The sequence below is a fragment of the Spea bombifrons genome, chromosome 3 (assembly GCF_027358695.1).
Source record: "Spea bombifrons isolate aSpeBom1 chromosome 3, aSpeBom1.2.pri, whole genome shotgun sequence".
NCBI lineage: Eukaryota > Metazoa > Chordata > Amphibia > Anura > Pelobatidae > Spea > Spea bombifrons.
In genome coordinates this window covers 90,439,861-90,464,039 of record NC_071089.1, presented here as the reverse complement: position 1 = coordinate 90,464,039, position 24,179 = coordinate 90,439,861, and the positions used below count along the sequence as shown (strand labels likewise).

The 24,179-nt window shown below is 38.8% G+C and overlaps 2 protein-coding genes across 3 annotated transcripts in view; both read right to left on the bottom strand.

Annotated features, from left to right (window-relative positions):
* LOC128484538 (transient receptor potential cation channel subfamily V member 6-like) overlaps nt 1-1,761 on the bottom strand; it is a 29,751-nt gene extending 27,990 nt beyond the window's left edge. The window contains exon 1 of the mRNA XM_053460956.1: nt 1,671-1,761. The gene's annotated coding sequence lies outside the window, so the exon portion shown is untranslated. The remainder of the gene's footprint in view (nt 1-1,670) is intronic.
* Nucleotides 1,762-6,104: 4,343 nt separating this feature from the next.
* GOLIM4 (golgi integral membrane protein 4) overlaps nt 6,105-24,179 on the bottom strand; it is a 36,764-nt gene continuing 18,689 nt past the window's right edge. The window contains exons 5-16 of one of the 2 annotated variants that reach the window (XM_053458763.1): nt 23,236-23,386; nt 22,076-22,158; nt 20,812-20,895; nt 18,915-19,085; nt 17,731-18,063; nt 16,588-16,826; nt 16,412-16,491; nt 13,798-13,898; nt 12,683-12,844; nt 12,132-12,200; nt 9,461-9,535; nt 6,105-6,416 (exon numbers count right to left, since the gene is read on the bottom strand). In XM_053458763.1, the coding sequence (XP_053314738.1) occupies nt 6,276-6,416; nt 9,461-9,535; nt 12,132-12,200; nt 12,683-12,844; nt 13,798-13,898; nt 16,412-16,491; nt 16,588-16,826; nt 17,731-18,063; nt 18,915-19,085; nt 20,812-20,895; nt 22,076-22,158; nt 23,236-23,386 (1,689 nt within the window). In that variant the 3' untranslated portion in view covers nt 6,105-6,275. The remainder of the gene's footprint in view (nt 6,417-9,460; nt 9,536-12,131; nt 12,201-12,682; nt 12,845-13,797; nt 13,899-16,411; nt 16,492-16,587; nt 16,827-17,730; nt 18,064-18,914; nt 19,086-20,811; nt 20,896-22,075; nt 22,159-23,235; nt 23,387-24,179) is intronic. The other variant, XM_053458764.1, reaches the window with a different exon arrangement.

The window sequence follows — 24,179 nt, the reverse complement described above, 5'->3', positions numbered from 1 at the left end:
AGATTTTAGAGGAGAAAAAAAAGGAAAAAATATTTTGAGCTAAAAAATGGGCTAAAATATTTATTACAATAACTGAATAAGCTATGAACACAGTAAGACACACACAGACACAGTGAGACACACACAGACACAGTAAGATACACACACACAGTAAGACACACACACACACAGTAAGACACACACACACACACAGTAAGACACACACACACAAACACAGTAAGACACACACACACACAGTAAGACCTCCCTCCCTAACCCCCCTTCTCAGTATCTCCCCTCTAACTCCCTAACCCCCCCTTCCCAGGATCTCCCCTCTAACTCCCTAACCCCCCATTCTCAGGATCTCCCCTCTAACTCCCTAACCCCCCCTTCTCAGGATCTCCCCTCTAACTCCCTAACCCCCCCTTCTCAGGATCTCCCCTCTAACTCCCTAACCCCCCATTCTCAGGATCTCCCCTCTAACTCCCTAACCCCCCCTTCTCAGGATCTCCCCTCTAACTCCCTAACCCCCCCTTCTCAGGATCTCCCCTCTAACTCCCTAACCCCCCCTTCTCAGGATCTCCCCCCCCCCGCCCCGGTCACTTACCTTAAACTCCTGTGTTGGAAGCGTGAGGCGTTTGTCTCGGGTGCCGGCGCTTCACTGCTGAGCGCCCAGCGTAAAGCGCCGGCACCCGAGACAAACGCTTCCAACACAGGAGTTGAAGCGCTGAGGCAGGCGGCGGTGGCGGTGGCGGCGGCGGCGGCGGCCGCCAGCAAAGGATTCCTGTATATCTGTCAGGCAGGGGGGCCCGAGAGTTGCCGAGCGGTTGTCTTCAGCAACCGCTCGGCACCCCTTGGGCCCCCCTGACTGGCAGAAATCCAGGACTCCTCTGCTGGCGGCCGCCGCCGCCGCCTGCCTCAGTTGCGACCCCGGATTTATCGGCGTATAACACGCAGGTAGGGTTTAAGCTCCGGATTTTAGTTAAAAAAGTGCGTGTTATACGCCGATAAATACGGTATATCGTTGCCCCCCCCCCCTCCCTGCCTGCATCTTCGCTCCATAAGACGCGGCTGATTTTTCATCCTACTTTGGGAGGAAAAAAACTGCGTCTTATGGAGCGAAAAATACGGTAATGATATATTTCCTCCAGAGTTTTCATGCATCAGGCCAAGAAATGGCACAGAACTTAAGGCACATCACTTGGTAGTGAAGTAGACAGAGAAGTATATTCTCATTTCATTATGGAAAAAGCCACTGAATGCGACACTCATAGCAATCAAGTATAATCCAAGGAATGGGAGGTCAATGAAGATCTGATATTGAACTAGCCGAGTTCTCAGTTATTTTGCATGCTGAAACAAATGGCTCCTTTTGTATTTCAGCAAGTCCGCTGATACACTAGAAGATCACATAATGCAACAAAGTGTATAGTAGTTGTGCATGGCTTTAAGAATAACCGGCCAAAACACTTGTCTGAAAGCAAAAAGCTCTGGAGTATCAACTTGTGCATAATAAATATTTGACATACATGTTGCAAGCAAGCATTATAGCGAGGTATATTTCAAGGATGAGAAATGTTGGAATGAGAGTTATAACAAGAAGAATTCTAAATATAACATTGTTAATGATAGGATTTGTTAAGATGTCGCTAAATACAGAGTCAAATGCTTATATATGAAGACATTCTTACTTGAATGGTAGACGTTCAAGGTGAAGCTTGTCTTTGCTTGTCAGAGATAAAGAATACCAAGGGACTTTGCAAACCTAGGAAGCAGACTCCTCCGCCAGCTCTGGAAGGCGTAGTACTAATCACTGTTTATCATCTTTTTGTTTAGTGTACATCGAAAGTGTTACGTCATCAATGTGTATCTACTATAAAGATTATAAGTAGAATCTGTTGTGTTGTAATTGTTGTAAATACATTTAATTCCCCATTCATATTTTGGCATGTCATTTCTAGATGTCATGTGACAAATAGAGTGAGGGCTGGTATAGTGTTTAAAAAGGTTTCTGTGCAAAGCTTGTGTTCATAACTATTGAGGAAATAAAAACAGACTCATGTTTTCATTGACTTACAGTGTTAGGGAATGATGTTAATCAGATGTAGGATGAAGCACTGATCTTCTACATTCTGCACAAAATGTCCTCTTAATGGACCCAAATCCTTCAATCCCCCCCCTGATGTCCCTCTTTTCTAGGCGCTCATAATGTTTGGTTGTCATAGGCCTGTAATATATATATATATATATATATATATATATATATATATATATATATATATATATATATATATATATATATATATATATATATAAAACAATAGAAAATGTAAGTAAAAAACATGTATAAATGTCTTTATAAAACATCAATACATAACAGCAGCTGGTAAAAAGTATTAATATTGCCCTGCCTCCTAGCTACACCTTATAACAAATGCATGTACCTTTCGGAGGTATAATATGATCAAAGAAAAGACGGATTATGAAAACATCTGAAATTTATGAAATTCATCTGAAGAACCCAAAAAAACTATACAAATTAGTACCTTACAAAACAATGTTTATTGTTGCAAAGGAATTTATGTTTGCAAACCCTGATTCCTCTGTAGAAGGTAAGAAGGGAGATTTAAATTCATTAAATAGTGGGTTTATCAATAAGAATACAAACTAAAATATCAAAATAGTTTTTGTATTTTGAAATACGTATATACATATTATACATTTTACACCAAACAAAAAAAAACTACAGTTTTCAGATTTTTACATAGCATATGTTTAAAAAACTTGGCAATACATATTCTGGTTTAGTAAATAGTAACCAAAATGTTCCTATGTTGCTCAGCAGCACCTAAAATTTGAAACCTCAAAACATAATTAAAAAGCCAAACGTGAATGAAACATTATATTACAGCCATACAAACAATATAACGGTTGTAAAATGAGATGACCGAGTGTCTTTGCCGTCGGTGGAGAAAGGGTTAATGGCCTGGAGGCTTTTAGTAGTAACTCTATTAAAAGCCCCCTGGTTCCATAAGAATGTAACAGCTCAGGCTCTTGAATATATGTATAAACTGCATTGCAAATAATTCTACGCAAACTCAACCACCTGTTAGGAATTGTACAGAATAATTACTTTAACGTTCCATGTGTCCGTGTTTCTTAGAAAAAAAAATCACTGGAAATCATATAGTTTATATCATTTTTTGGGTGGAAGTACATATTTTTCACATAATGTATGCAGTAAAGGCTATGAAAATTGTCACTCAAAACATTTTTCTAAGGTAATAGTTATTTGTAGACTTCACACAGTAGCAGAACCATGTGGCAAGGACCATGTGGCATTTGGGGAGCTCTAGTTAGTATCTCTAAACAAATGCTCCCAATTCAAGTACAGATGGTCTGAAGCACAGGTCTCAATTGCAGAAACGAATCCAGAAATGCTAAGGGGTACTAAAGGCAGGGCTGGGCAAATTTGTGTAGCTGTTAGGAGCTAGATGAATCTGTGAGCCAGAAGGTGGTACAGATAGATAGGTGGTGGAGATCAATATAAGATCAAAATCTAGGAGCCATGGCTACCTGGCTCCTGGGACTTGTCAAGCCTCGACTAAAAAGCTGACTTTACACTAAACGGTTTGTAAAAGTAATGATTGTAAGGACACTGTGTTCATTCTGTGTCATACACCAGTCCTTTGTTTCAGATACATGAATCCCAGTGGCTAATACACAGGAGAATCGCTGTTCATACCAACTCCAGACTGCAAATAAATTATTACAAAGCAGGTTCTCAGACCCAGTAGGCAGCATCTCTGAAGCATAGGTTTGTGTCACTCTGCTACTATCATCCATATATACTTCCCATTCAATTTGTGCGAGAAGTCAGATGCCGGTCTGTGACATGCGTGCCTCTCTCTTACCTCTTACTTGCGCATGTCCCCTCTACACTGACCGATTGCACAGGGATAGGGTGTCACACACCAGTGCATTTGGTCACTAAGAACACACAATAACAAGGAAGACTACCATGGGCAGGCTACATGGACTGAATGCCTTTCATCCTCCTCCAAATATTACGAGCAGGAGTTGCTGGTGGCCTTATGCCCATCCGTCACCCCACTAAGCCACATCTACCATCATGTACTCCCCATTTATACAAACACATGCCTCTGGCAGATGTTCTCGGCAAGTATTTCTTTCAGCTCAGTCACAATGCTAGAGAAATGTTTGATACAATATAACGCATGATAAAGCAAGCATTATCAAATGCATTAAATAAAGAATATAATTTAGCTTCCAGTACAGCCGTAGCTTTGTGCACACCTAAAATCCATGTGCTTTGTACAGTACCATTTAATAATCCCTGCCATTTTGCATATCAGTATGTAAGATTCAAGGCAATGGCTATTATCTGAAATAAACATCATCCCTTTAACCTTATGTCATGTGCCAATCAGTATTATATATATTATATACACATACTGAAGAAAAAAAAAAAAGCACTGTGACATCATATTAAATATACACGATTATTAGCATTAGAGAAACAGAATCTAGGGGACTGTATCAAGGCAGAACACTTTTCCACTATTTATTATCTCAATTACAAAAGTTTATTAAAAATGAAACACTATGGAGTCGTCTCTTGCAAATAAATCCGCAATCAATAGATCAGCAAAAGTAGCAAAAATATTGTTTAGGCAACTGCCATAGAACCCTTCCAGATCATGATAAATATGAAATAAGATTTATGGAAAGCAATTCCTCCTCTTCTTCACAGAATTATTGTTAGGCTGGATAAGTGAAGAATGCATTTGCATTATTAGAGTGTTTAATGTGTAAGGCCATAGAGTAAATTACACAAATGATTGACTGATTTAACTATGCATTATAAAGGGTTGGCTCGGGTGTCCTTGCAGGAGAAGCTCACTGGGATTGATCCTTAATATGGCATAGTGACATTGGTGAAACTAAAACCCACTCTTTAGTGAATAAACACCTCTGCATCATATTAGTTACACTTTGATATTACCTTATACACAGTTGCAAACAAATCCCTAAATTGAACTGAAAATGCAACTTATAATGACTGAAGAGAATCACTCACAACAGCACAAATATGCAAAACAGACTATAAAGCTGATTTGCAATGGAGGTTGAATAATTTTGATTACAACTGTGTACGTATCCATCTATGTGTACTGCAACTATTAACATTTATGTGTAAAAAATATCTATACTAAAATGACTCAAAAAATGAATGACTTCAGCATTTTAAATTAATCTCAGAAATTGCCACTGCTATGATATATCATGTAAGGGAGCAAATCCATTATGGGCTCCAAGGAAAGACACACTTTCAGAAGCCGCTTATTACTGCAAACTCACCAATTATACGACCATGGATTGCAATACTTGTGCTCACAAAGAAATACCTCTAAGCCAGGCTTTTAGGGGTCCTTAGAGACTAGAATCAAATATCAAGGATACAGTCCAATCCACTTTAGTTACAATCAAAACGGAAAGAACCTGCTAACAAAGTACTAAGGCAATATGAAGTTCACCGGTCTCATATTTTCTCCTTGACAGCAGCATTATTCATTGTGTGTCACCCTGCCTGTGTTTTCTGTTAATATTTGCAGAGGATCATGCATGCATTTCTAGCTAATTTTGACAATATGAACGTCACTGCTTGGAAAGTACTAAAAAGCTGTAGAAATTACCTACGTTTTACTCTACAAAGTGTAGATGTGAAACACTAACCATCCGAGAAACAAGGCAGTTAGATATTAAACTAAGTAATGGTAATATACGCATGACGTGCACATAATAAGTGCATGAATGAATGAAGATTCTGTGTATGCTGGATTGTTTTCGAAATGAATGATACTTTAAAATGCTAGACACTGTATAAATAATAAATACAAATGTATACAGGCTGTGATTAGGTTCCTGGAGCACAAACTGCAGAGTCCAAGCCCTACCAACCCACTGCTCTGGAAAAATAAGTCATTGCTCCAAAAAATAATGAGAGTTTGGTCAGAATGGGGCAATATTATAGGATAATGATACTTTATCATTCACACTAAATGTGTAAAAGTGTTTTAAGAGATAGCTTCTATCAAACTGCATTTTTGCAAAAAAGGCTACTGTTAATAAAAAATAAGCAATATATTATAAAATACAGAATTTATATAAATGCCTCATCTGATATAAAAAATACAAAATGAACAAGACTTTTTTTAAAAAAAGGCCAACTTGGAATTTGCATTTTGAGGTGGTGTGTGCCGGTTTGGATGTCGTCACATTTCAGCTCTCTGCTTTTGTTTCCCTCCATCCTCCTCTTCCTCCTCTTCTTCTTCATAGTTGTCTTCATTCCTCTCTTTGTGCTCCTCTTGGTCAGCTTCTTCCTCCCTCTCCGCACCAATCTGCTTTTCCAAGGCCTGGTAAGGAAGTATAAGAAGAAGAAATCAATGAGGAAAACCAAGGGTGGTCAAAGATTTCAAATGGGCCCATGCAAAGGAAAAAAAAGAATCTGCGTCATACTTGACGTCCATTGATTTTTGGGGTCCCTTAGTTTAACAGGGGCCACAAGAAGCGGCTTAATCTGCTTCTACCATAGCATCAAAACAATACAAGACAAATGTTCTGTTTAAAACGAACAGCTTTGTTTGTCTTGAAAGACATTGTCAATATAAATGCCAATATTTGATATATGTCAGCTGCAGCCCCGTATACTGCCAACATAGTGATGTAAAGATAAAGAAGCCCTGGGTGTGATTTGACCAAGAGTCTGTTCTTTGTATCAATATCAAATATGAGATATTCTGTTACTGTTCTTTATATTATTTATTCAAAGCAAATGGTGACACGCAGAATGAAACAGGAGCATAGAGTAATTAATCAAATCTTTGAGCGCATTCATTTATGTAAATCATAATAAATTACACAGTTTATCATATCAAACATTATTATTGGACTAAATGCAAATATGATTATGCAACAACATAATGTGTTTTATGAAAAGTTAGGAATTTAATTTGGGGGGGTCATATAGCTGGGAGAGGATTGAGTGTTGAAAATCCAAGGAAGGTATATGCAGGAAACAGATGAAGAAAAAGGATGTAAACGTTTGAAGGAAACAGGGGGGGATTCAATGGCTATAAGCAAGGTGACCATTTGGGTTAGATAGATAAATATTATAAAGGGAAAAAACACTAGAGAAAGCATCTCTGGAATGAATCTCCTCAAAGTCTTGATTCATCACCAACTAATCAAATGATCAGCTCCACAAGTGCTTTTGGATGAGGAAGATCATATTTCTTTAATGTTAGGAATGACCTAACCATTCTGCATGTCATTGCATAGTCGGTGTCTAAGAGTGGCCATCTCTTAAAGGACTTGGAAAAGAAATTGAGATCCCTTTCCCCATTAAGCACTGCAATCTGTACCAGCTTTCTAAAGGCAAACCTCTTCTATGCTCTGTATAGATGGCAAGTGTACACAAAAATACCCAACCTATCAGTAGGACAGTAAAAGGGGTGCTACTAAAGGAAAACATGTGCACACCAGACCCCAAAACCTTATTAAAGAAACATCAAGAATGCTTAATTGATATGTAGGCTTTTGCCTCTCCCTTTTTGATCATGTACTACTCTACAATTTTGTACAATGGAGGGGTTGTGCAATTACTCACACGTTTCAATTGCCCACAAAAGCATGCTGCATGTGAAGAGGAGTCCCAAGAAAAATTTAGAGTTAGTACCAGTAAAGGTTAGACCTCTACTGGTTAGGCCTGTAAGGACATGTAGCTTCTTCTCATTATCACTGCTTAGTAGGCACCGACACTTTCAGAACCCAAGTTACTGGGTTTGGTCAATTTAAGGAAGCTCAGGTAGCACGATGCCAAGAATAAAGGGATATATATATATATATATATATATTTATATATATATATATATATATATATATAATAAGAGACAGGTAAGGTAGAGCAACATACTTAAGGTCCAATGGTTACTGGACTAGCAGTTATAGGGAAACGGATTACCAATTGGAATGTTTTTGTTGTTCAGTCATGTGCAGTAGTGATGGTTAAACGTTAGGCCAACATAGGCTTCTTCCTAGCCTGGGTCTGACAGTAGGTAAGCAATAATGATAACAGTAAGGTTAGGTGGGTGGCAATGCTACTGTGAATAACATTGGTATAGCCAATAAAATTTGATATTAGATCAGGGCTCGACAAATTTGTTGTGAATCTAGGCGCCAGGTAAAAAAGTTAGGAGCCAGGATTTTTTTTAAACTAACAGTTGGTCAGGAGTGATCTGATCATCATCAGCCCACTTACTAAAATCACAGCGTTTGACCTGGAAGCACCCTGGACTTTCAGGTCAGTGCTGGGTTTTTTTTATTATTATTTTAACCCTTTCAATGCTGATGTTCTATTGGAGCACAGCATTGACTGATATTTAGTCCCAAGAAGCTTGTGGGGACAAATGTTAACCTCTGCAATGCCACGAATGTGTCATACACAATTGTGGCATTGAAGGGGTTAACGCTGCACTGTCGCTCTCAGGGAGCGATCAGGCAGCAGGGGAGGGTTGGGGCTGCTCTCCACACTCATGTGGAGACCAAAGAACCCTCTCCCCGTCCCTGAAGCTGCCTCTGGCAGCTGGGACTCAATTGCTGGTCTATAGACCAGCTATTGCAGGGGGAGTCTCTGATGACTGCTGTAGGCTTCCATGCCTACAGAAGTCATGAAAGGGCTTATGGAGGCTCGTTTTTGCTGTTGCTGGTCTGCCTGGGCTTCCAGGCATTGAAGGGGTTAACGCTGCACTGTCGCTCTCATGGAGCGATCAGACAGCTGGGGGGTGTTGGGTCAGGTCCCCACACTTGTGTGGGGACCCAATCAACACACAACCCCCTTCCCTGAAGCTGCCTGTGGCAGCTGAAAACACGATTGCTGGTTTTGCAGCAACCGCGTTTTCAGCCTACAGGCTCACTCCGTGGGAGTGATCTCAGGCTCGGGGGCGGGCTCAGAGTGGCTGTGCTGTCTGCCCAGACTCCTGGGCAGACAGCAGCAGCAGCGCCCCCGTGTGGTGACTCAGCCTCTTACATCCACAATTTTTTCTGGATGTAAGAGGCTGACAAAACCTAGTATGTGTGTGTATGTATGTATATGTGTGTATATATATATATTAGAGAATCTAATACAGGGCTCGACAAATCCCAGGCACCAGGTCGCCATGGCAACAGAGAATTTTGTCCTGGCGCCTGGGATTTGTCGAGCCCTGTATTAGATTCTCTAATATATATATATACACACATATACATACATACACACACACAATCATGTGCGTCCACAAGTCAGCACATAGTTATGGTATATTAAAATGATGAGAGTCCATCACACAGTCCCTCAACGGCACATTTATTAAGACAGACTGGCTATTATGGAAAGTCCAGTCCACCTCTGTATATTACTTACAGTTTCTACATGTTCCCCATATGGTTCTTCACCATGTTGTTCTCTTTTTCTTTCTTCTGTAAGATCTTCTTGAACCTAATAATTATTGATTGAAATTATTAGTTACAGCAACTCATGCTATTATGTTAACTCAAATATTCGTGCTACACTTGTTTCTTTACCGTTTATCATTTGACACACATATGACCCTTAAGCAATTATTTATTTTATTACTGTGGGGAGTAAGTTTTCACTTTATGTCAGCAGGGAGTGTAATGCTTACAGTTGATCTTTTCATTAACCCCCTAGTCACTAGCTGAGTGAGGATCATATACTATATTAAACAAATGCGGTAAACATAAGGAATGAAACATGTACACGCCATTCGTTATTTTAATGTTTTTCCTTTATGTTTTTAATTGATTTATTTCCTCTCTTTATTTTTAAACTGCCCTGTGGTGCCCCATGAGAGCTTCCCCACATTTCAAAAGGCTCTGCACGATCACCGACCTAAAAATTCCACAGGGAGGAAGTGAACTCTATTTTTGTTGCCTTTAGACACCCATGACTTTAAGGATTAACAATATGGACTCTATTATTTTTTTTTGATTAACCAGCAACTTTATTGTGTACAAGGTAACGTCTAACAGATTAATCTAATCATAAAGGATTCTTCCTGTTCCCACTTTCTATTTTATATATCAACACTTGACAAAACATAGATGTTCTCTTTGCCACTGTTGGTGTCTTGTTGATCACCTGGATGTGTTCTAGGACCCCCTGTGGTCTGTGGGCCACAGTTTGAGTACCTCTGCTCCACTACATACATACTGAGCTAAACAATCATGCACACACATTTTTTAAAAGTTTTCCATGTTGTATAATTTGGAAAAACAGAACCCAACTGTGCCAAAGAAGCCCTGACACATTTGACAGTCTCTGGACATGTTCATTTACCGCAAAAGCTACAGATTTACACTTGTGTAAAAAAGAAAGTACACCCTCTTCTTTGGTTTTACATATCAGGACATATTAACAATCATTGGGTTCCTTAGCAGGTCTAAAGATTAGGTAAATACAACCTCAGATGAACAACAACACATGACATATTACACCGTGATGATTTATTCAATTATTTATTCAACAAAAATAAGGCCAAAATGGAGAAGTCATGTGAGAAAGCACATCTTATGATTCAATAAATTGTGGAAAAACCTTTAGTAGCAATAATGTGAAGCAATTGTTTTCTGTATGACTTTCCCAGTGTCTAACATCGTTGTGGAGGAATATTTCGGTATAAAGAAGAGTTCATGGTCGACTCAATGACCGCAAGGTTCCCAGCTCCTAGGAACAAGCCCAAATCATCACCCCTCCACCGCCATGCTTAACAGTTGGTATGAGGTGTTTGCTGATATGCTGCGTTTGGTTTTAGCCAAACATGGCACCATGCATTTTGGCCAAACATCTCCATTTTGGTCTTGTCTGTCCAAAGGACATTTTTCCAGAAGACTTGTGGTTTGTTCAGATGCTGCAACTTTGCAAACTTAAGTCGTGCTGCCATATGCTTCTGAGAGAGAAAAGAGGCTTTCTCGTGACAACCCTTTCAAACAAGCCATACTTGTTTAGTCTTTTTCTAATTGTAGTGTCATGGACATTTAACATGCTTACTGAGGCCTGTAGAGCCTGAGATGTAACGTCTGGGTTTTTTTTTCCAACTTCTCTGAGCATTGGACTGTCTGACCTTGGGGTGAATTTGCTGCGATGTCCACTTTTAAATAATATTTCTCAATGTAGAATGATGGACTTTAAATTGTTTTGAAATGGTCGTATATCTCTTCAGATTGATGGCCAGCAATAATTGCTTCTCTAAGATCATTGCTGATGTCTTTCCTCCTTAGCATTGTGTTAACACACACCTGAATGCTCCAGACAAGCAAACTGCTAAAACAATAAGGAACCTTGCTTAGCAGCACCTGTCTGCTACTTAGCATCTTAATTCCTATGGAAGCAGTAAGGGTGTACTTAGTTTTCCACACATGGCTTCTCCATTTTGGCTTTATTTGTGTTGAATAACTCATGACACAGTGTAATGTCATGTGTTGTTGTTCATCTGATATTGCATTTACCTAATTTCTAAGGAACAGATTATTGTTATTATGTCCTGATATGTAAAACCATACAATTCAAAGAGGGTGTTCTTTCTTTTTCACATGGCTGTCCCTGTTTACTAACCTTGTCATGTGTCACTTAAGGAAGTTCTAATAGTCTCAGAAGCCTTTGCATTACTTGTTAGACAGCCGTGATGTATGTGACCAAAATAAATCAATGTGTTGTGTAAAGAAAGAAAAAGTTAACGAGAGTATAGAACACAATAAATCTCTGGCTGAGGTCAAATAAGAGATGGGGTTTGTAGAGGGAATAAGTTATTGGGAACACAGTTCCATAAACAATCAATTCACTTGTCCTCTGTAACCTTCTGTAAACCATTTGTGGTTATGTCAGTCGTGAAATTAGTTGCCATTGCAGCTTGTAAAAATATTTGGGTCTTTCATGATCCATGTTCTTACATTCTTTAGCCACTCATGCAATAAATAAGTCAACGATTACACTCAACTTTTCATCCAAATGATTAGGTTGTTAGTTTTAATATATATTTGGTTAAATATAATAACAAATACATTTGTATAAATACCTCTTCTTCTAGTTCCTCTTGGTACTGTTCATCTATATTATCCTCCTGCTGGTCGGGGTTGCCTGCCAGCTTTAAATAAACAGATACATATTTAAATGATTTATTTAACTACTGAGAAATACCTATGCAACTGTAACTGGCCTGGCATGCCATTGAAACCTACATGATTTTCACTGTTAACACAGATAACATGTAATCTGGCTCTAAAGTTCTGTAAATGTACACTCAAACATAGGAAAGAATAACCAATGGAAGGTGAAATTCTTGCCACCCATGCACTAAACCGAAATAATTTCTCATTTGCTTCAATACTGAACAAAAAGGAGAATTTCATTAAAAATAATTAGTGTCTTGTGCTACAAATATTGTTAGCCATTTGCCTTGCAACTGAAGCATAACAACGTGTGTGTTTTCTGTACAAGCAGGGAAAACATGATGAAGTCTTAGGTTTTCAGTGCTGACTTTCATGTAAGCCTCTGTCTTGTGGAGTACTTCTGCCTCCATGTGACATCTCCTGGCACTTTATTCTCTGTTATGCCAAAACAACTTACTACTAAATGCTCTTGGCCCTCTGGCTGGCCCTGGTGTTGCTGTCTGTGCTGTTCATTTTCATCTGGAAGATTCTCTTCTCGCTCCTGTTCCGCCTCCTCAAATTCATCTTCACCTTGGTTATTGGGATCGTCCGCAGGGTTGACATCTTCTGCATCAGTTTTCTACCCGTGCATAAATCATTGTATCATTGGATTAAAGCAGTATTTGTTAGAGGATGCAATGTGTCAACTATGTTTTATACATAACACATTTGTCTGAATATAAGATTAAAGTGCTTGATTAAAATACACGCCAAAGCAAAATATTTTCTGAAAAAAATATTTACATGGAGATTAATGGTATTTGGAATATTTTGTCTGTGTTACTGCTTTTATTTTCCTTTCTGTTTTCATGCAAAAATTGCAAAAAGTACTTTGCTTGAAAAAAAAAATCTGGATTAAATAACAACCATATACAAGGATTTCCCAAGAAAATGTGTTTTGTATGCAAATTTGTAAAGATGTGACTTTATGTTAAGGAAATTAAAATTAGCAGGGTACTTTTCCCCCCCACAGATAAATAAAGAACAGGTTTGGATATCATTTCTGGTTTTTAGTGGGGCTGCAAATAAATTATCCTATTTATCGAAGAGGATGAGGGAAGAAGATGGGGGAGTGAGGTGGAGGGACGATAGGACTCAGGATTGGATGGTCACTCTCTCTCTCTCAATGTTCATAAGTCATCTTGATTGCCTATCCAAACATTTGGTCTGGCTGAACAAACCAAATCAATCTCTTAAAAAAAAAAACCTCATCTATAACCCTAAGTGAAATATTCTAGATCAATAGTGGCTGCGAGATAATGGGTAAACTTACACATACTACAAAACAACTTAAGAGGAGTAAACTTTCTGACACTAAGCAATTAAAAGGAAATTAAAACACTCCATAAGATCTCTAGGAGTCACATAAAATGGTTCAATCACGATTACCGTAACTGTATTATAGATGCAGTGCCAAAATCCATCTGTTATATTCGGTAGCATCCGATATGCTGTGATGCTTTCCGTCACATTAGCCAGGCCGATGTCAGAAAGAGCGGTCAACTCTTATTTATCTCAATATATGAAACATACCTCCTGTTTCTCTCTGCTTTCAACTCGCTGATCCATGCCATTTTCCTCATTTGCATTATTAGCGTCTTCTGCTTCATCTTGGTGATTATCCTTTTCGTAAGCTGGAATGAAATGTCAGGACTTTAGGAAACGTTCTACATCAGCAATTAAGACGTGAAGATGCGCGAATCGTCACAGTGCTGTGCAATAAGAATTATGTTCCTGGAGTGAAATGTTATGAGTATTATTATGAGGGTTTAGGGATTTTTAAGAGAGATCTCCCTTACAAACATAACAAGCACACCATTTTCATAATTCCATGGAAGAATGAATTAAAGTGGTTAAAGCCAGGTCCTTACAAGCTTATTGGCCATACCATTCTTATGTGTAGACTTAAAGTTGCGTGTAAAAATATTCATTTTACATTAGATCAATAATCCTAAACACAAATCAAATTTATCAAACGTGTATCTGAAGTCCAAAGATTAGCAAGAAGTGCTCATTGTCATGGCTTTCCCACTGCAACCACTGACCTTCAACTCTGAAAAAGTAACACACGAATCTCAAAACACTCTATATGCTTAAAGAACTATTTGAATAAGGTGAATTACACAATTCTGCACAAATTTGTATCATCTATTTTAGTCTTTCAAGTTACATCAGTGGCAATAAAGAACAGCAAGACTCCAGTCTAATAGAAAGGGTAGCACCCCATGTGGCTTGTAAGTGTTACATTATGAGACCTCCATTAAATACCTTTTCCATGTTATTGTCTACCATTTATTATGCTTCATAAGACCTGCTTGAGATGGGTTTCAAACTGGACTCTCTATTCTCCCCATGATGATCGCATTCTGCTTGCAAAATCCTTTAATGGAAACTTAAAAGGATTTATAGGGGAGGCATTCGCTGATCTATATGATGCTCTGCATTATATATTTTTTATTTATTTCAGTTTTTTACAATGGTTGGCAAAAACCTAGTGCTGTATATTGAGTAATAAAGGTTAGATGGCTCTTTTTTTATGACTCCGTCTGCACTGTGGGAGATAAATAAAACACTAGTGTTGCTGCAGAACAGAATAAAATACTTTTGCTGTAATAATTAAAAAAAAAGGAAAAGGTTATATTTTTAGCTAAGGTGGATTACAAACACAAGGAAAGGGCCTTGAACACAAGCCTGAAACATAAATATGGCCCATGATGCAAGCATTGCAAGATGATCTGCGCTATTATACATTGGCAAGAACAAGCGATTGCCAAAAAGAAAGGAATTGTACACGGCACGTCCACTTAAGAATGAATCTTATGTGTGCCTTAATGTGTATAGCCTGGAAAAAAAGAACAGACGGGGAGATGTTAACTTATAAGTAAAGTTAATGGAGGAAGTTTATTTCAGAGGAGGAGAAATGTTAGAAAATGAGGTCATAATCTAAAACTAGAGTCAGAGGTGTAGATGCAACGTAAGGAAGTTTTACTTTACACGGAGGGTTCAATAGAACAGCTTCCCAGCAGAAGTGGTAGAGCTGAATATAGCCTGAATCTAAGACAAGACCGAGGACTGGTTAAGGTTTGAGTCTTTACGTCAGGACACATGGGCAGACTAGATGGGCCAAATGGGGCCAAATCTACAATCTAGTTCTATAGTTCTGTTGTACTCCAACAGAAGGCTACGTTCTGGTCAAACCAGATTTCTTTAATAAACACAAAGATAGATGGGATATGTGTGAAACTTGGGCAAAAGCATATTCTTCAAAATCTAAATAGTATGCAAAAATAATTTTATTGTATTAACATAACCAACTGTTTGGTAAAGTTACATAGAACCTAGTATTTGATGGCAGATAAGAATAATTAGGCCAGTCTAGTCTGTCCATCTAGTTATTTTAAAGATTTGCAGAACTTGTAATTCATTTCTAGTTTATTACGATTTGGTGAACTCTGTCAGCAAAATTAACACATCTATTTATGAATCCACCCATATGGATTTGTATCAGCAATGGAGTCTATTCACTAAAGGCAGTGCGGAGCTTGCAGGAGAGTTGGGGTTTCAATTCCCTTACCCAGGCCCAGACTGGCCATCAGGCAAACAGGGCAAATACACAGTGAGCCACAGGCGGCACACATTTACCTTACTGATGTTCAGACCAGAGATCTGTTCCTTCAGTGTGCAGCACTGGCTGGATGCAGGTGGCCACACACTGTGGTCACAGGTATCCAGCTGGTGGCCACACATGTATAATTTAGCAGCCATGGGCTTTAAAGTGGCAGTGTTGCTCTTCATTTCCACTTAGACGCTGCCCTCACTTCACTATGAAGGGTAAACACGGCCATGTTTCCCTAGCAAGAACAGCTGACCCTGTAGAATACATATTTCCATGTGTGATGAGCCTTTGAAGAACTTTCACTAATTTACATCATACAGGCCAAGCCAAGCTCTCCCTGCTGCAGAAGCTCACTAGGTTTAGCCCCTTGGCCATATATATATCTAGAGTCGAATCTTCAAACTAATCTACCAGCTCCGGTCTTTAATGAACTGACCCAATTTGTTTGAATTGAAATGACCAGTAAGTAGGATGTTTAGTAATAACAAACAGTGGAGTTTAGTTTTTCTTTATTCAGTCAAATATATGTACCTTCTCCATCATCTTGCATGTGCTGCTCCTCTTCACCTTGTACAATATCGTGGTCCATGTTATCATACTGTGCTTGTTTCCTATAGAAGAAATATATATGTATAAGGTTTTACTAATTATCGGTAAATCAATACATGTTTCATAAAAAGAAATAAAATGTGGATTGTATACGAGACCTCATTCTGTCAGCCACTTGTTCTTCTCTATAGCGATTCTGCCTCTGCACTTCCAGGTCTTTCTCGTGTAATTTTTTCTGTTGCAGAAAGTGTTCTTGTATTCTTTGTCTGTGGAGGGACTCTTGGTGTTCTCGGAGGAGTCTGGCTTTCTCAACTCGGTGGGCTGCTAACTGCTGCTGTTCCAGCTGTTCCTCATAGGCCGATTTAAAATGATTTTGAGGCTTGGGGGTTGGATCACTCTGTTCCAAAAAGTAAGCAGAAATAAGCAATGTAGGTTTGGGAAATATACAAACACAAAACAAATTACAATTTATAAAGAACCTAATAAATACTGGGAAGGTTTGATAGCCAATCCAATTTCTGGGGTTGGCAAACAGTTTAGTGCATATATATTTGCACTTTATTTAATCACTGGTACCTATCACACCGTTTAGAAGCACCTCTCATTTTCATTCTGGTAGGTTTGATTCCAGAATTAAGACATACAGAAACTTGGAATGTGTTGTGCATGCAGCGGCACATGTACAGGAACGGGCTGTATTATCCCAATGCATGTCCTATCGGGTAGCATGTTAAGGAATTAACACTGCTACAACGCTAACATGTATAGAAATAAAAGGGTCCAAGCAGAGACTCAGTAGGCCATTGGAAAACAGGGAGATGCATTTATTTGCAAAATGAAGAGTCATGCAACAATAGCGTGACTGTTGCTGCGAGCCTCACTTTTACATTGGTTATGTATGCAGAAGAATCCACTGACAATGGGTCTCATAACAGCATATTGAGTTGTGGCTTAAACACCCTGAATTCAATAAGCATTAAAGGCCATCTCTGGAAAATCTCTCTACTAGAAAGCATAAGCTAGTCATGCATAACGTACAGTGGGGACAGCTTTCCCACATTACTATGTATTATACAAGGTCAACACACACCTTCCTGCAGGAGAAGCTCACTCAAGTTCACCCTTGATGATGCATTGGTATGTAAGTGAGCTGAAATTTCCAACTTTGGGATCTATTCCCAGAGTTTTACCGCAGAGACATTTGCGATATGCCTCATTGTAACCATCAGCATGACTTGCTATTTATATTTAATTCAATTTCTGGATCCATTATGGTAAACTAATATGGGTAAATTCCACACCTCTACATGGTTGTCTCCCTGCATGATGTTGGTCTCTTCCTCATTTTCCTCCAATCTTTGTTCTTCTTCTGAATGCCTGTGGTGCTCCTGTTCTTCCTGCATTTGATCCTGATCTTCCACTAAACGTTCAGGCTTTCCAACCTGCTCCATCTCTTCCTCCTCTAATTCCTTCTTGTGTTCCTCTTCTACCTCCACAGGATGCTCAGTGGGTGGTTCAGCCTCTTGTTGTTGACCCGTGTCCTCATCTGATTTCTCTTTCACCTCATTTACAGACTCTTCATTAGACACTCTTATATGTTGGACTGCCTGTTCATGTTCATCTTCATTCTGTGTCTGGATATCAGAAAAAACACATATGAAAACAATGTTTGACTGTGTAAGCTTGGTATAGTCCACCTCACCTTTCTAAGAAATATAAGTTTAATAGAAAAGTGCGTATTCTGAAACCTTATCTAGTCATACGGTAAGCAAACTCTGGATGTCAAGCTTAAATAGAGGCATTACTTTAACTCTGCCCTAGGGAGTACTATCTTCCCTGGCCTCAGACATTGGTGTTCATGCAGCCGGTGTTTATTGATTTGCCAAGACATGAGCACATTATGTTATCGCTTAAGGGGAAATATGCAGATAATAAAAAACATTCCACATGTAGCAGTATAATGCCCAGAAACTGAAATCCTCCCATTTTTATCAGATAAAAAATTCCTACACCTTATACATGGCCAGTTACACGACTCTTCTTTCTGCTTATAGGTGCAGTTACTTCTGTAACTTAAATACCCTATACAATTGCCCTTATTATGCATCTCATATAGACATGTCTGCACTGAAACCGACTTAATGCAAAAAATGGTATCTGTAAAAAACCATGAAACAATTTATTGTAATGCTTCATTTTAAAAGCACTTTACAACAGTTTACTACCATGCACCACAAATTAATATGTTGCTGAGCAAATTAATAATGATGGCACAAAATCTATTTTTTTTTATGCAGACAAGACCCTTATGACCTTTCACTGTATGACAGCTTCTTCGTTAACCCTATTACATTGTACAGTGCAGAAGAGCATATCACCATATTTTAGAATTCTTCTTTATAACCATCTAATAAATATGTAATAAAAAGTGTTACAATCTTACTAATATTGCTCCTACACAGAATATACCATTCCCGCTAAGTACCTGTTGTGATTCTTTATTAACCTGTAATTCTTGTTCTGTGGGTTGCTCACGGACTCTTTCAGTTGGTGGAATAAGCCGCTGTTGTACTGTGGATGCGTTTTGTTCTGTCTGACGCAGACTTGGCACTTTATTAAGTGCTTCTTTTAACCGTATAAACTCATCTACCTGGTTCTGAAAAGTACACAAGAGCATTATATTATTATACCTTCATCACTGTGTTTTAACCTGAGATGAGCACCTTGTATGCCCACGTGTGGCCAACACACATCCATCAGGAAATAAAGGCATTTGCTGAAATTGCAGAATGAAAAAGAATGAGGAAAGCATTAGGTTTGCTGATAGATTAGATTTTTTTTTTTTTACTTTCATACGGAGAACCAAACAAGAACTGTCAAAGGGATTTCTTGGTTTAGGATTTATCGGAAATAAATTAAAGTCATGTAATCCTGATGCTTGTAGAAGGGAGAGTTAAATCTTCTTCAAATCTTGGCAGATTGCAATTTGACAAATAGTCGGGGCCGACAGCTTTTTTCTTTTTTTACTTTGCCAGTCTAGGCATAGGCCGGTTTTGCATGTTCTATACGCATTTGGAAGGCATCAGTGGCACCCCTGACATTGAGGACCAGAGAGCCGATTCACCCGGCAATGTCACCGGCCCTGATAGCAATAGGGTTGCCAACTATTTAAAAATTGGAATATAAATCCAAACCAGTTTTTTTTTTTTTAGAATCCCTTTAACACATTTGCTCCATTCCAACAGATGAAAAAACAGCTAAATAGAAAAGTGCAGGTATTTGTAAATTAGTAGAGTTATTGTAAGGCAAACGTCTTCAGAAGGAAACATACTGGATTACTGTATATACTGGAGCTCACAAAATACATATTGTTATATTATAACTTTGCTTAACTCTTCCAGTGTGCTGATAAACTACAATTTGGTGGCTGCTTGGCAGTCATGGGAGTTGTAGTTAGTTGAGAGGCCAAACATGGCTTTACTAAGCAAGTCTAGAAGGCCCAGAGACAAACCAGTTTAACCCCTTAATGACAAAGCCCGTACATGTACCTGCTCAAAATGCATTATTTTCAATGGGTTTAGGGACAGCCCATTGTCCTTAAGGGGTTAAAAGTAGAGCAATACTCAGACAAGCCATCACGTAGAGAGCAATGCACTCTGGCCCAAAATGTCTAACATCAACTAAGTAACTTATTATTAAAAGATTGTGTATTAGATGAAACACAGCCTTCAATTAAGTCTTAAATAAAGAAAAAAAAATTGCCAGCAATGTGCCCCAAATCCCTTAAATCCAGAAAAAGACCAAGGAGGTTTTACACAAAGTGCAATTGTGAGGTGCGGTGTGAAAAACTGATTTATTCACCAAAGCTACTAATCGAATGGTGCTATCAGGAATATTGCTTTTATGGTGAAAAGTCACATTTTCAGGTTTTGCACCAGATTTTCTCTTTCTAAATAACCCACAATGTACCCACTCCATCTACAAGCATACTGGTCTTGACCAATGATAAGATCGGATAGACTTTGGATGGATGAGAATAGCCATCACCTAAAACAATATACAGTCACTGCAACCTTTTATAGATGACGGGAGAAAAGTAAAACATTAGTTGCCGAAATAGATGTGCTGCCTGAAATCAGTTTCAAGGTAGCACATCCGTTGTTGAAGAATGAAGTCAAACTGGAGATAAAGCAGAGAAGTGCATTTAGTCTGTTAGCGGTGATTGTTTTACACAGACCGTTTTAACAGTACAACGAATAAAAACGCAAGGATCCCAGAGGGTTAGAGTACAAATTGTCTTCCACATGCAAGCCGAACACACTGCAATTTAAAGGAAGGAAAGAGAGTAGTTAAGGATGCAAGGAGAATATCTTTCTTCTGACCTGCGCAGCTGCCAGTGCACTCTTGTGGCTGTCCAAGCTCAGTACAACGTGTTCATGCTGAGAGAGCAAGTTCTTATGCTGTTGCTACATCGAAAGGAGAATTGTTTGCATGATGTACTTTGTAGCATAATGAGGCACGAACCAATAATGCGCTGGGATATACAGTGCTATCATCTTATAAATATGTAACTTGGCAAAGCTAAACTGACTTAATTCTACAGCATTTGGAATAAGTCTCAAGATTGTAAGCTTGCGAGCAGGGCTCTCTCCACCTAATGTATTAGTTTGTCTTAGTCTGTCAATTCTCGTCTTGTCATACCCCTTGAATATATGTATTGTATTAAGCGCTGCGTAAACTGTTGGTGCTATATAAATAAAAGATAATAATAATAATACGTATAAATTTACAGGGAACAAGTGGACACAAACAAACAGATCTAGAAGCCTAAAGGAGCTTGGGTAGCAGTATGGACCATAAGGAGTTCAGATACCAGTGATAACATTCTAATTAGTAGCATAGAACAAACGTAATAATTGTACAAGGGGTAGGTATGTATGTATGTATGTATGTATGTGTATATATTTATACACATACATGCTACACATGTTCATCATATTACATAATTTGTTCTTCGCCTTTGTTTTTTGCCTGTTTGCGTTAAACCCCATTCTAGAATTCATTCAAAAGATCACCCACCGAGGACTATAAGATATAGTATTGAAATATGAAGTGCTGATGCCAATTAATAAAAATGAAAATCCAACAATGGAAAATAACAATGCTGATTAAATATACTGAGGAGCATTTAAGGATTATGCCAATATCAAGTAGATGGCACCTGTGCAGATGAAAATTAATAGCTACAGTATGTTGGAAAACATTACAATAATGAAAAATTAATGAAACTACAACCTTAGAATTGAAAATAAATCTTAATCAGTAACATATATGCGTGTGTACGTTAGGGACACTTTTGTCTATAGACTCAGCTATTATAATGCATAGAAGTTTAAAGGGCAGCTGTTACTATCACAGCTTTATTCCTAACTTTAGCCAACTACATAAATTAACACAAACTTTCATTTATTTTATAATCAGTGTAATCGATTGAAATCTATTGCCGATTTTGGCAAAGGCACCATTAGATAAATCAAATTTCATCTGATGAGTTCATCTACTTTCTCTTCAATTAACCTTTATAAAGGAAAGCTCTCCTGGTTAAAAGAACTACTGTATGGTGATAGGATATATCACAGTTTTTACCTTGACATCTTGTAGCTGGATGTGAACATCCTGATGGGCTTTTCTTAGTTGTTTATTTTCTTCACGCAGATTGTAGACATTTTCTGCCATATTTGATATAGAAAAAGTAAATGTGTAGTCTGTACACTACAATATAACCTACTTGTTTTATCCATGCAACATACGACAAGGAGAAAGTTCCTATGGTGTACATGATATAACGCAGAACTTATCTATCCATGTTTATAAAATGGAATTCTTTTCAGTATTCACAGAAATGGATTTTATACCGTTTTTTGCACACAGCAAGGGGAAGCAATTTTGTTATTTTGCATGTATTACTTGTTGTAACTTGTATAGTCGATATAATCAATCAACAAATTATTGGCAGAATTGTTTACAGGAGAGTTGTGGTTTGAACTAGCTCACTTCACCACGCATTATGAAGGGCCAACACCGGCAAGGAAAAACGGACAGACTAGATGGGCTGAATGGTTCTTATCTGTTCTGAAATTCTTTGTTTCTAGGATAGGCCGAGACAATCCTCTATAACGCACAGTTTAGTGTGGGGGGCAAGCTTTATAACTCATTGCTTTAATTAGACCATTATAAGGGGCAGCCAACTTGGTTTTATACATGAGCAGTTCCCTGGGACTGATCCTTCATAACGCATAATGAAGTTGGGGCGTCGAGATGTTAAAGCATCCTCCAACATCTAAATTTGGAGAAGAAAACCCTGAAAGATCTCAATCACTCATATTAGCAAGAAACGTTTGCAGGAGTGAGCTCACCCTGCATAAGCAACAGCAGGAGGCGCAACTAGGTGCTTGCATTAGATGGCCGGCATATGCACCCTGTCTGCCGTGGCATACTCTAGCCTACACCAACTAGGCCTGGGGCAGCAGGTTGAGGGGGTCGTAGTCCTCCTTAAGCCATATAAACGAGGGTCAGATTGCCATGTTGGGTGATCAGGCTCCCCTGATGCACAGCCGCTCCATGTCTTATAAAAGGCAGAGTGGCTGGATATGATGGATGGCAGGTATGGCTAGTATGGCTAGTATGCCTACCTGGATCAGGCCTAGGCCAGCGCCCAGCCAGAATATACATACCACTGTCTATTTGTGTTGGCAAGGCATGGGGGGGGAGACAAAAACACAATACTGGATTGAACATTACATTACCTTTCAGCTTTGAGAGTTCCTGCTCTTTTTCTTGTTGTAGTTGAATATATTTCTCTTTATGGTCACTAAATGTCCTTGTCAGGTCTTCTCCTAGCTTTTGATGCTCAGTCAGGAGCTCACTATGCTGTTTTTTTAGATTATCATGTTGACTCTTCAAGAAACAAAATATCGTAATATTAACTGAACCAATTAGATCTATTGAGCAATATATATATATATATCATTACAATCAGCTAGTATGCAGAAAACTTTTTCTTTACAAATTTTTCACCTTTTCACTAATGCCTTAGCTGGTCTCCCACTTAACTATCTCACCCCTCAAGACTCATCTTCCTCTCCCATCGCTTTACTAACGTCTCTCCCCTGGCTGCCTGTTTGTTTCTGGATTCATTTCAAAATCCTCACTCTTACTTTCAAAGCCCTTCACAGCAGTTCCCCTCCCTACATCTCCTCACTCATCCCTAAAAACACTCCTAACCGGTCTCTCCGCTCATCCAATGATCTCCTTCTATCCTCTCCTCTGATTTCTAGCTCTCCTGCACGCTTACAAGAGTTTTCAAGGGCTGCCCCTATCCTCTGGAATGCTCTCCCCCGGTCTGTCCGTCTCTCCCCCTGCCTTTATTGCTTCAAAAAATCCCTCAAGTCTCACTTCTTTAAGGAGGCTTACAACATAGCACATTAACGCCCTCCCATATTCCTTTAGCTCACCTTTCCTAGTCCCTCTCCTGCAATACTTTTAATAGTGTGGGTGGTCTATCCCTACAACGGCACTTTTACCTATTGTGTAATACACCCTAAATCCCTCTAGATTGTAAACTCGTTTGAGCAGGGCCCTACTCAGCTGTAACAGTCTCTGTTAGTCAATCTGTTTTGTTACATACTAATTGTTATGTCCTGTCCACCCATTGTACAGTGCTACGGAATTTGATGGCACTATATAAAAC